This window comes from Boleophthalmus pectinirostris, unplaced genomic scaffold, assembly GCF_026225935.1.
Source record: "Boleophthalmus pectinirostris isolate CB_2022bp ecotype Guang Dong unplaced genomic scaffold, ASM2622593v1 HiC_scaffold_21, whole genome shotgun sequence".
NCBI lineage: Eukaryota > Metazoa > Chordata > Actinopteri > Gobiiformes > Gobiidae > Boleophthalmus > Boleophthalmus pectinirostris.
Genome location: NW_026571175.1, coordinates 1,120,501 through 1,133,000, shown reverse-complemented (window position 1 = coordinate 1,133,000; position 12,500 = coordinate 1,120,501). Strand labels below are relative to the sequence as shown.

The window sequence follows — 12,500 nt, the reverse complement described above, 5'->3', positions numbered from 1 at the left end:
CTTCGATTAATCATTCATGTTTTTATATTAAAATGATCATCTGATCCTGATAATCTGCATAATTCAACTCAACTTTACAACATATAAACCATCATTACTCTAGAGACACATCAGCCTGTTAGATATTATCATGTGTTTAATGCTGCTTTCACACTTTTATTTACATTTTACACAAACAAAAATGAATGCATGGTCCACTTGTATAAACTTGAGCTAAAAAAACAGTTTGCTCCTTGTGCGCTGATGCCGGACTAAAGGACACGACTCAGTGGAATATGTGTGTACTTCCTGTGACTCAGGGAGGTTGATGATGCATACATGTGTGAAACCTGGGTCAGTTAGGAGCACTGCACAAAATATGACGCTTTGTCACTCCCAAAATTTTGTTGTCTGAGGTCACAATTTTCCTTCCAAAACAACAGATCATTCAGTCTTACTAATAATAAAGGGTCACTAAAGGGTCAGACGCATGAAAAACACAACTCCTGGTACGTTTGTGAGGTGGTAACAGCATTATGATATGACTTAACTCTCCCAAGACATTTTGACAGTTACAGACATGTCCACTCTGTTTTTCATGGTCAGTGCCGCAAACCGAGGCAGAAGATCCAAGCGTTCCTCAAACAGAACCTCCCCAAACGTCTGCACTTCGCCCACAGCCGAAGAATCGAAGACGTCTCCGTCCTCGTCACAGCACAGTGGCTCTTTGAGAGGTAGACATGTGATAGACCTGGTTTAGACCTGGTTTAGACCTGGTTTAGACCTGGTTTAGTCTTGGTTTAGACCTGGTTTAGACTTGGTTTAGACTTGGTTTAGTCCTGGTTTAGACCTGGTTTAGACCTGGTTTAGACCTGGTTTAGACTTGGTTTAGTCCTGGTTTAGACCTGGTTTAGACCTGGTTTAGACCGGGTTTAGACTTGGTTTAGACCTGGTTTAGTTCTGGTTTAGACCTGGTTTAGATTTGGTTTAGACTTGGTTTAGTCCTGGTCTAGACCTGGTTTAGACCTGGTTTAGTCTTGATTTAGATCTGGTTTAGTCTTGGTTTAGACCTGGTTTAGTCTTGGTTTAGACCTGGTTTAGTCCTGGTTTAGACTTTGTTTAGTCTTGGTTTAGACCTGGTTTAGACTTGGTTTAGATCTGGTTTAGTCTTGGTTTAGACCTGGTTTAGACCTGGTTTAGACCTGGTTTAGTCTTGGTTTAGACCTGGTTTAGACCTGGTTTAGACCTGGTTTAGACCTGGTTTAGACCTGGTTTAGACTGGGTTTAGACCTGGTTTAGACTGGGTTTAGACTTGGTTTAGACCTGGTTTAGTTCTGGTTTAGACCTGGTTTAGATTTGGTTTAGACCTGGTTTAAAACTGGTTTAGACCTGGTTTAGTCTTGGTGTAGACCTGGTTCAGTCCAGGTTAATTGTAAATTTTAACTCATGACTCAGAGAGGATCTAGTCTGTGGTCTGGTCTCAGAGTGGGTCCAAATACCTGGATCTAAGGAGGTCTTTGTGTGAGGCGAGATCCTAATAAGAACCAGACCTGACCATAAATCAAGAGATACCATTTAATCCCTGTAAAATCTCAACCAGGACTGAACCAGGACTGAACCATTACTGAACCAGAAGTGAAACCTTGACTGAAAAAGAAGTAAACCAGGAGTGAACCAGATCTAAACCAGATCTAATCCAGGACTCTTTTGCAGATCTCCTGGATCTCTGACCTTTTGTTCTGGAGGGAATCACGGTTATGACAACGACGTGGAGAGCATGCACGTGAGAACACATGATTATTACTCATGATAATGCATGTTCTGCTCCTGTCTACACTCACAGTCGCCTCACAGCAGTGTCCATGAGCATTAACACGCAAAGGTTCAAATTTACTTTCACGTATGTCTCTGCTTTCTATTTTCTTTTTATCTGAATTCAGAGTGTTGAGTGCTCCCTCAGACTGTACAGAGGAGTGGGTCATCACCACACACTCTACATACTGTACGTTAGGGGTGTAACAGCACAACACAAATCTCATGGTTCAGGACGTACCTCGGTTTTGAAGTCACGGGTCGGTTCATTTTCGGTACTGAATAAGAACAAAATGCAAAACCAACAATTAGTTTTAATGTTATACAATTGGGAAAATTCCATGCCAGCGAAAGGCAAAAGTGAGGACCGAGGATTCACGTGGTCGGGGCCGGGGGGCACTTGTTGTCAAGGCGGCCGCCCAAACTATAACTCTTTTCACCATGAAGACGACATTTGACGACCCCCCACGTACCCTTAGTGACGTGTTTTTACACCTCTGCTGTGAAGACATGATTTGACGACCATTAGAAATGGTTCCTGTTTTTCACACGTAAACAGAGGCTGCGATGAGTTGAATAAGCTAAATGGAAAACACAAATTAGGTCCACACAAATCCATGTGTGATTCGTTCATTTGTTTTTCAATATAAAACAAAAAATAAGAAAATGAAAAAACAACAGTTTTCTTCATTATTTGTCTCCAAAACCAAAATGAAAAAACAGATAATGATTCATTTTTTCAGTTTTCGATTTTGTGTTTAAATGAAGAATGGAAAAAACGGATAACGGCCGTTTCCTGTTTACGTGACTCCTGTTACTGCGGTGCCGGAATTTTGCACCGCGTACGGACTGAACCAGGACTGATCCAGGTCCGGGACCAGATCGGGACCAGAGCGGGACTGAGACTGAGACCAGAACGAGACTGAGACCAGACAGGGACCAGAGCGGGACCAGAGGGGACTCCGAGCTTTATCTCCGAGCCTCCGCAGGGTCCGAGCCTCAGCTTCGAGCTCCGACCCTGTTGTGGGCTCTGAGCCTCTGGCCTGGTCTCGGTCTCAGTCCCGGTCTGTTGCCAGTCTGGTCCCGGACCTGGATCAGTCCTGGTTCAGTCTGTACGGGGTGCAAAAGTCCAACATTGCAGTCACAGAAGTCACGTAAATGGGAAACAGTTGTTATCTGTTTTTTCCATTCTTCATTTAAACACAAAATCGAAAACTGAAAAAACTAATCATTATCCGTTTTTTCATTTTGGTTTTGGAGACAAATAATGAAGAAAACTGTTGTTTCTTCGTTTTCTTATTTTTGGTTTTATATTGAAGAACGAATGAACGAATGATACACGGATTCACACAGGTGTACAAAAGGTCAAAACAGGTGTACACTTGGCTGTACTGTATCTGGTGATATGAAATGTGTTTAAGTACTTCAACAAATATATTTAAAAAAAATGTCTTTATGAATATAGTTTTCAGAACATGCATATATCAGATGTTGAATGTAGTTTTTGTTTTTGATTTTTTATCTGACCAGGTAAACTCTCATTTTCAGTGAGCTGTTATAAACCTGTAAATGAGTTGAATCACATTTAAACGTCCGGGTCCAGTCAAGTGGTAACGGAGGGAAACAGGGACAGATTTTTGACATTCAAATGTCTCTTATTCAGAAACTAGAGGGACTATTGAAATAAGTAAAGTATCAGAATGTAGGAAAGAGTTACACTCCAACAGGGTCAAGTTAAACCTGTGATATTCTTTCAAGTTCAAGACAAAAAATAAAAAAACTCATGTCGGTAACGGAGGGAATGAAATATGCAGCACTTTTTGGGCAATAAATCCAAACAGTGATAACTCTTGGTTCTCACTTCCATATCCTTAACAAACTGGTTTGAATATTTGCTTCATATAGTTTTCTACCATATGGTACAAGATTAGGTTGAAAAACCTCTTACTTTTTGACTCATGAGATTTTTTATTAAGAAAGGTCATGGTAACGGAGGGAAAATTGTGCAAACAAGTAGAAGGTGCAGGATTTTGTATAATTTGTCGCTTTTTTCTTCCGAATACTTTAATATTACTTCAAAATCAAAGGAAACTATTTCTAGAAAATATGTCAGTCCTTCCAAGCTAATTTTTATAATTTTAAATACTTTTTTTTTTGAAAAATCATGTACCTTCATCAACAGTTCAAAGATGGAATAACACAAGATATGATGAAATACATCCATTTATTTACAGGATTTGCAGGTCTTTGAAATTTGGGAAATAATTTTTGTTCCATGTTTCATACATGGTCTGTTTAAAACGTATGGAACTTTAGAACCAAAAATGGAACAGAAAAAAGGTCAACAGTTTCATAAACTAGAGTACATATGTATCTGTTCAATACATTTTTATATCAGATGCATTAACTTGAATTTTTGGCCTTGTTGTTTACTTCTGCTTGACTGGACCCATATAAACATGAAGTGTTCAGAGTCTAAGGTTTCCAGAGATACAAATATGTTTGTGTTTCAATTCAGTTCATGAGTGTGAACATCATTTATAATCACTCGTGGAAGTGTGTTTTCTTGTATGCAGTTGTGCTCTATGTTCAGCCCTAGTCATATATGTACGGGTTGTTCCTAGTCGACCTCCAAGAGGGAAAGAGATAAAGCACTGCAGGATACACTGCCCCAACCACAGACACGTTCCCTCGTGAATATTATAGAGCCGAGCCTTCTGAGTAGGTGCACATGTAGTGGTGGAATGGAAACACACACAAATTGCGCAAACTCCCTGCAGTGAACAGAACGTCCCATACCCCAACAGCTCAGCATGAACACATGTACCATTACACCTCTACTGTTCATACAAATAGACAGGGGTCAGCCTCATCATCAGACGAGCCTCTAGTCAGAAAATCCATGTTCAGGTAGTGTTACAAATTGTTACAAATTAAATTTATTTCAAGTTTTAAATATTTTAAAAAGTAAATATTAAAAGTAATAAATATATTAAACATTAAAATACAGCAAAAATGTTTGAGGAAATAATGATTTGGGTGGAAATGGCGTCTTAAGTGTAACAGGGTTAATAATTGTCTGATTTTCAGGCAACAACTTGCAAAATGTTCAGTAATTCGAGCTCTACAACCTTCATTTTGAATTTTATTTTAAATCTTTTTCTTTTAATATAGCATTGGTAGGTCTGTAAACCAACAAATGAAGTAATGTCGGTCTTAGCTAATGCTGTTATGCATGATTATGTGTTTTCCTTTCAATATCTCTAAAAAATTTGATGTTGCAGCCATTTTTAATTGGTAAACATCCAAAAGTTTACTAATTCTTCCCTGATATCCAGGGATTATTCCCTGTTGTTTTCATCAAATATACATTCAATTGTTCAAGAGAAATGTTGCTGACAAACCAATATAAGAGGGAATGATTTTCTGACTAGTGGGCTTTCTGACTAGTGGGCTTTCTGACTAGTGGGCTTTCTGACTAGGGGGCTTTCTAACTAGGGGGCCTTCTGACTAGTGGGCTTTCTGACTAGGGGGCTTTCTGACTAATGGGCCTTTCTGACTAGGGGGCTTTCTGACTAGGGGGCCTTCTGACTAGGGGTCTTTCTGACTAGGGGGCCTTCTGACTATTGGGCTTTCTGACTGGGGGCTTTCTGACTAGGGGGCTTTCTGACTCGGGGGCCTTCTGACTAGTGGGCTTTCTGACTAGGGGGCTTTCTGACTAATGGGCCTTCTGACTAGGGCGCTTTCTGACTACGGGGCCTTCTGACTAGGGGGCTTTCTGACTAGGGGGCCTTCTGACTAATGGGCCTTCTGACTAGGGGGCTTTCTGACTAGTGGGCCTTCTAACTAGGGGGCTTTCTGACTAGGGGGCCTTCCGACTAGTGGACCTTCTCACTACAGGGCCTTCTGACTAGTGGGCCTTCTGACTATTGGGCTTTCTGACGAGGGGGCCTTCTGGTGATAAGGGTGTAACCGAAGAACTGACTTATACTGACTAAACTACAATGTGTGCTGTTAAACAAGTCCCTCTGAAATAACATTACTGTCCAAGTTAGCCAATTTTTCAGTCAGTCACTCTCACCTTTTTGTTGAAAACCAAACTCCTAAACAGGATCATGAACTTCCAGACTCACAGACTTCTGAAAATGTGCTGTTTATCCTAAAACTCTTTGACAGTGCTGTGTGTATTGTGCCTCCATGGTAACTGCTGAACATTTCACCATCGAGATACATGTAGAACACCCTCAGTCTGTCACTGCAAAGTATCAGTTATTTTATAAATTTCCATAGACTAAATGTCATATTTGTTTCCAGGCCATGTTCCTGAGCTATGGGCCCAAGTTCAAATCTCAGACTGTGGTGGAACCATTTTCCAACATCGAGCTGTATAACCTCATGTGTGGTACGTTTGAACGCTCCTCTCTATTGCAGTATTTTAGATTCTCGTGACATCAGCTCACTACAGAGTCCCTCTAGTTTAACCTGAGCTGAGACAGGTTTGCTGTGCATCTGTCAGACTGCAGATTTGTTGACATGGTTTATCTACATGAAACAAAAACTGACACAAAATTCAGTCTTCTCTGTCCGTTTGTTTGTGAAATCCTTCAGGCAGGATCCATTGCAAAGAAGAAATTCTATTTTGTCAACTGGATAAAAGGTTTTGACTGAATGTTTCACAGCAGCTTCTTCAGTAGTGGTGAGATTGCTGGTGGACACTATCTCATATCTGCCTGAAACTACTCTGAAACAAATACACCTAACAAACAGAACCTGTTAACCAGTGGGTGTGTTAGTTTCAGATTACAGTGTGGTTAACTCCAACACTCAGGCAGATATGAGGCAGTGTCCACCAGCGTCAGACCACACATGAAGAAGCAGCTTGGGTGAAATGTGAAATGTATTTGATCAAAAAACTTTTATCCAATTGACAGATTTGAATTTCTCCTTTGCTTTCTCACAATAAATAAAATAAAGTCAAATTATTTTCCCACATTAACTTCTCAAAGTGAAACCATTATTCATCCCCAAAGACATGAATGTTTCAGCTGAAAGGACTTTAAGTCATAAGATTAATATGACAAGTTTGTGGAACCAAACAAATAATGAGAAAGACAAACATCTGTGGATCAGAAGGTTGGAGAGTTCTTTAAAAACTCTAAATCTCCCACAGAGTTCTATAGACGCCTGCTCCATCTGAAACTATGACATCATTCAATTCCAGAGTGTGAACACGACCTTTTCCACACACTCAGGGATGAGTCCATCCAGGTTTTCCAGTTTCTGCTCCAGTATCAAACCTGTGTCTTTCTGCTGAGTCTGAAAAAAGCATTTATTATTTCAAAATTGATGGAACTGCTGTGTCATGACACTATGATTTGTTTCTGATTGTGTGGAATCCCAGGAGGAAATCTTTCTGTATTTGTCACAGACCCATATCAGCCGCTGGTACAGAGATGAGTCTGGATTTGTCCAGGCAACAGTAGAGCTGCACTCTACAGTTTAAAGTAGACTACCTGCCTGAGGGGAGGAGTATTTGAGTAACTTTAAATCATTAGATCATTATCGGTAGAGTACTTTTCCAGCAGCATGTTTTTACTGCTATACACGAGTCATATTTTTATTGAAGTAACAGCACTTTTACTGGATTAAATATATAGTATAATATATATTGTGCAGTGTAACAGTACTCTTACTTGAGTAATATATTGTACAGGGTAACAGTATTTTTACTTGAGTAATCCTGTTGGAGATAGTTTGGACTGTAGACTGAGCTGTGCTGGGACACTTCATCCAAACATTCCTGCGGTCAGAGAGTGAGAGGACGCTGGAGTAGATTTGTGGATAGATTTGATGTTCTTTCTTGTCTGTGTGTGTGTACACACTTGGACAGGGAGGTCATGAACTGAACCTACAGCAGCTGGGCCACAAGTAACAGCGTTACCATGGTGCTCCCAAGGACCCCTGAGCTGCCTATACAATGCCTGAACTAAATGAAGTTACTCAACTAAGTTGTACCAGAGAATGTGTAACATTGTAACAGTATTGTTACTCGAGTAATGTATAGTACAGTGTAACAGTATTGTTACTCGAGTAATGTATAGTACAGTGTAACAGTATTCTTACTCGAGTAATGTATAGTACAGTGTAACAGTATTCTTACTCGAGTAATGTATAGTACAGTGTAACAGTATTCTTACTCGAGTAATGTATAGTACAGTGTAACAGTATTCTTACTCGAGTAATGTATAGTACAGTGTAACAGTATTCTTACTCGAGTAATGTATAGTACAGTGTAACAGTATTCTTACTCGAGTAATGTATAGTACAGTGTAACAGTATTCTTACTCGAGTAATGTATAGTACAGTGTAACAGTATTCTTACTCGAGTATGTACAGTAGTACAGTGTAACAGTATTCTTACTCGAGTAATGTGTAGTACAGTGTAACAGTATTCTTACTCGAGTAATGTGTAGTACAGTGTAACAGTATTCTTACTCGAGTAATGTATAGTACAGTGTAACAGTATTCTTACTCGAGTAATGTATAGTACAGTGTAACAGTATTCTTACTCGAGTAATGTATAGTACAGTGTAACAGTATTCTTACTCGAGTAATGTGTAGTACAGTGTAACAGTATTCTTACTCGAGTAATGTATAGTACAGTGTAACAGTATTCTTACTCGAGTAATGTGTAGTACAGTGTAACAATACTCTTTGTACATTTGTGTTTCTTTCAGCTCCTTCGCGTCTGATTCAGTTTGTCTCATGTTTGTGTTTGTTCTTTGAAAATAACAGATTTTGTGCATTATTTATTTATTTTTTATTTTATTTTATTAATAATAATAATACATTCACTTGAAATTATAAATGAGATGTTTTGTCCTTCAGTTAAACTTTAAGTTCCTCTTACTTGAGTAGACACATAGTACATACAGGATACATGATGTGTTTTAAATCTTATGTTATAATTTGGACATTTTAAATCATTGTTTTGATCTAAAACTACTTAATAAAAGAAACAAGTGCTCTGACCTCCATGTTAGAAAACAGTGGTGTCCAGTGGCAGCTGACATGGCCGTAAATATCAATGACAACAAAGTGTCTCATGCTGTGTGCCCTTCGTCTGGACAGCTGCACCTCACACTAGAGCAGAACATTTAAAGAGAAAAAAAGAGTACCAAAAAGAGGATGTGACACTGTCAAATCCTACATGTATCAGTTTGAGAAATTAAAGAAGGAAGTGCGTACGTCTCTGCAGGCGTGGAGGGGAAAACGAGAGTAGATTGGCAAAATGGCATTTTGAAAATAAACGATTAAAGACGACTCAAACATGCACCAGTCACTCCAGATACAACTTCAGAGGGTCAGTGAGAAGAAACTACTTTAACATGATTCTGAAGTTCTGAAAAGTGAATAGGTCTTGGATTATTTTAAAATGCAGATATTTCCCTTGACTCACTTTCCCGGCACTGTTTTTTTTTCCCTGTTTCAAAAAAAACTCTGAAGTATAATTACCTGAAATATTTCCTCTAAGACTCTTCTAAATCTAAATAATACCCAGTTCCAGATGTTCCCTCAGAAAGTGAAGTCATGTCTGAGGAGACATGAGAATAAAACAGTGGGAGATGTGGAGAGCAGGGCATTTTTACAGTCATAAAAACCTGAAACACAGAGCTAGTTTGTTTTAAAGAGCAGTGGCTACAGTAAAGTTCATCCTCACTCACGTTATGCTTTCAGAGCATCCTAATGATTCACCACAAACCGTTTAGAACTGTTTTTTGCCACACACAGACACTAGAGCGATGTTTTGCCTTCACTATGAAGCTAACAACTAGAATACTAATTGAACACTTCCTGATTCTCAGATATTAAAACATGATGTGGCTGAAACAAGACACATTTTGCTCAAATACATGGTTAAAAAAAAACAAAAAAACAATTTACAGGGACTTTCATTTGAATTAATTTCATTCCTAAGGGTCGCTCAAATGTACCATGTTCTAATCATGTTCCTCCTCAAAAACAGACCTGGACTTGTGTTTTGTTTCATTCCCACATGTTTGAATAATCCTTTAGTCTTAGTCTGTCTACATCTCCAAAGCTCAAAATGCTGATGATGTCATGAAGCAGCAGTTTTCACGTGAACAGCTCCTTTACCTTTAGTTCAATAGAGATCGGCACATCCAGAGCTGAAATGATCCAAGTGATTCTAGTGAAGGTGTGTGGAGTTTAAAAACACAGTGGAGCACTTCCTGTATTACCACATGACATCACAAGGTGGAACAGAGCGTGTTCAGTTCGAGAGAAGCCTAAATGTGCAGGGTTTGTGTGTTAAACATGTGTGAATGAAACAAAACACAACTCCAGGTCTGTGATGAAGAAACTAAAACTAACTCCTCGTTGATGTTGCTCCTCAGACGTGTTGGAGATCACTCCGGCTGAGAACAACGGGACCCACGGCGCTCTGAACCACCTGCAGAGGAAACCCTTCTTCAACCCGCCCTTCCCCCCAGAACTGAGTCCTGCTCTGAACTGTCCCCTGACCGGCCTGGACCCCCCCGGACCCCTGGGCTGCTCCTGCGACCTGCTGGTACCAGACTGACCAGGACTGACCAGGACTGAACCAGGACTGAACCAGGATTAAACAAGGACTAGACCACGATTAAACAAGGACTAGACCAGGACTAGACCAGGATTAAACAAGGACTAGACCAGGACTAAATCAGGACTCTCCTGAGCCCTATTCCAGCCCTCTTTATAAACCTTCTTTATGGTTAGCAGTACGAGCCTCCGCCCACAAGCCTACATCACCCATGCTCCCACACGACAGTTCTCCAGAAATACACAAAAACATGACACAAAACTGTACAATGCAACAAACGTAATGTGATGTGCAGGAGTTTCATTAGTGGGTGGCACACTGAGCGCTCAAAAACTAAAGAGAAACTTCACATTGTTTTGGGCGAATGTCACATTTTCACAACAACAACAGAACAATAAAAGGAACCACAGTGATCTAAAGATCTTACATGTCACAGTCAGTGTTGGGAAGGTGACTTTTAAAATGTAATCCCCTACAGATTACAGATTACATACCCCAAAATGTAGTTTGTAACGTAATCCATTAAGTTACTGAAGGTGAGTAATGTAATCTGATTACTTTGGATTACTTGATTTGCTGTAGAGAAACAAAGACGAGAAAATCTTCACATAAGAAGTTTTGTCTGATAAAAGAAAATAAAAAGCCCAGACTTTACTGAACCAAATTAAAAAATATTATTGATAGAAGATGAAGAAACAGTCCGCGCGGCACGGTTTAGTCCTGTTAAATCCTGTTTTAGTCCTGGTTTAGACCTGGTTTGGTTCTGGTTTAGTCCTGTTTTAGTCCTGGTTTAGACCTGGTTTGGTTCTGGTTTAGTCCTGTTTTAGACCTGATTTAGACCTGGTTTAGACCTGGTTTAGTCCTGGTTTTAGTCCTGGTTTAGACCTGTTTTAGACCTGGTTTAGACCTGGTTTAGACCTAGTTTAGACCTGGTTTAGTCGTGGTTTTAGTCCTGGTTTAGCCCAACATGTGAAAACAGGTAAATACCTCCATTTAATCCATTTATTTCAACAAAGTAACTGTAATCCAATTACCACTCACTGAAACAGTAACTGTAACTGAATACAGTTACTCATAATTTGTACTCTGATTACATAACTCCGGTACATGTAATCTGTTACTCCCCAACACTGGTTACAGTTAAAAGTAAACTAATCGTGTGTAAAGAGTCCCTCTCTCCACATCTGGGATCAGACTCAAGTTTAGTTTTGGAACATTTGGACTGTCTGCTCTTTGCTATTTGTGGTCAGAACATCTGCAAAACCTTTTCCATTTCTAAAGAACAGAAGATTTCCTGTAAATTGGAGGACTAATGTCAACATTCCACCTGAGCACTGAGTCTGAGTACTGTGTTTTTGTCTGTGGAGCTTTGATTTTTACCCCATAATAATTAAATCCTCAACACAGACTCAGAAACAAATTCTCCTTTATCAGTGTGGCTTGTGGCTGTAGCTGTAGTTTATTTTAGTTTTCGGTCAGGCTGCTTTAGACTCAGCAGGAATAGAAGACACTTTGTAGAATCTCAGCACTTTGCAGATGTAAAACTGAGCCCTTTTTAATCCCACACACATAATCACTTTACACACACGTGACAAAACAACTACAGCACTTTATGTTGAATTTGGCACATTATTACACCATAAAATCAATTCTTTTTAAAATGATTGTTTAAATAAAGTTAATGGATCTGAAGGACACACATCAGAAGAACAGTTAAAGCTCCACTGTGGGATGTTTCTCCATCTGTGTCATAGAACTACCACCTCCAACACACACCTACTGTACCATCAATCCAACAGGTCTAAACCAGGACTAAACCAGGTCTAAACCAGGACTAAACCAGGTCTAAACCAGGTCTAAACCAGGTCTAAACCAGGACTAAACCAGGTCTAAACCAGGTCTAAACCAGGACTAAACCAGGTCTAAAACCAGGTCTAAAACAAGGACTAAACCAGGACTAAACCAGGACTAAACAAGGTCTAAACCAGGTCTAAACCAGGTCTAAACCAGGTCTAAACCAGGACTAAACCAGGTCTAAACCAGGTCTAAAACCAGGTCTAAACCAGGACTAAACCAGGTCTAAACCAGGTCTAAACCAGGTCTAAAC

The 12,500-nt window shown here is 39.7% G+C and overlaps 1 protein-coding gene across 1 annotated transcript in view; it reads left to right on the top strand.

Moving 5' to 3' along the window:
* Positions 1–12,500, top strand: part of LOC110156490 (venom phosphodiesterase 1) — a 77,704-nt gene that overhangs the window by 44,577 nt on the left and 20,627 nt on the right. Inside the window, exons 15-18 of the mRNA XM_020920689.2 lie at positions 586–713; positions 1,693–1,762; positions 6,106–6,193; positions 10,209–10,381. Of these exons, the coding sequence (XP_020776348.1) occupies positions 586–713; positions 1,693–1,762; positions 6,106–6,193; positions 10,209–10,381 (459 nt within the window). The remainder of the gene's footprint in view (positions 1–585; positions 714–1,692; positions 1,763–6,105; positions 6,194–10,208; positions 10,382–12,500) is intronic.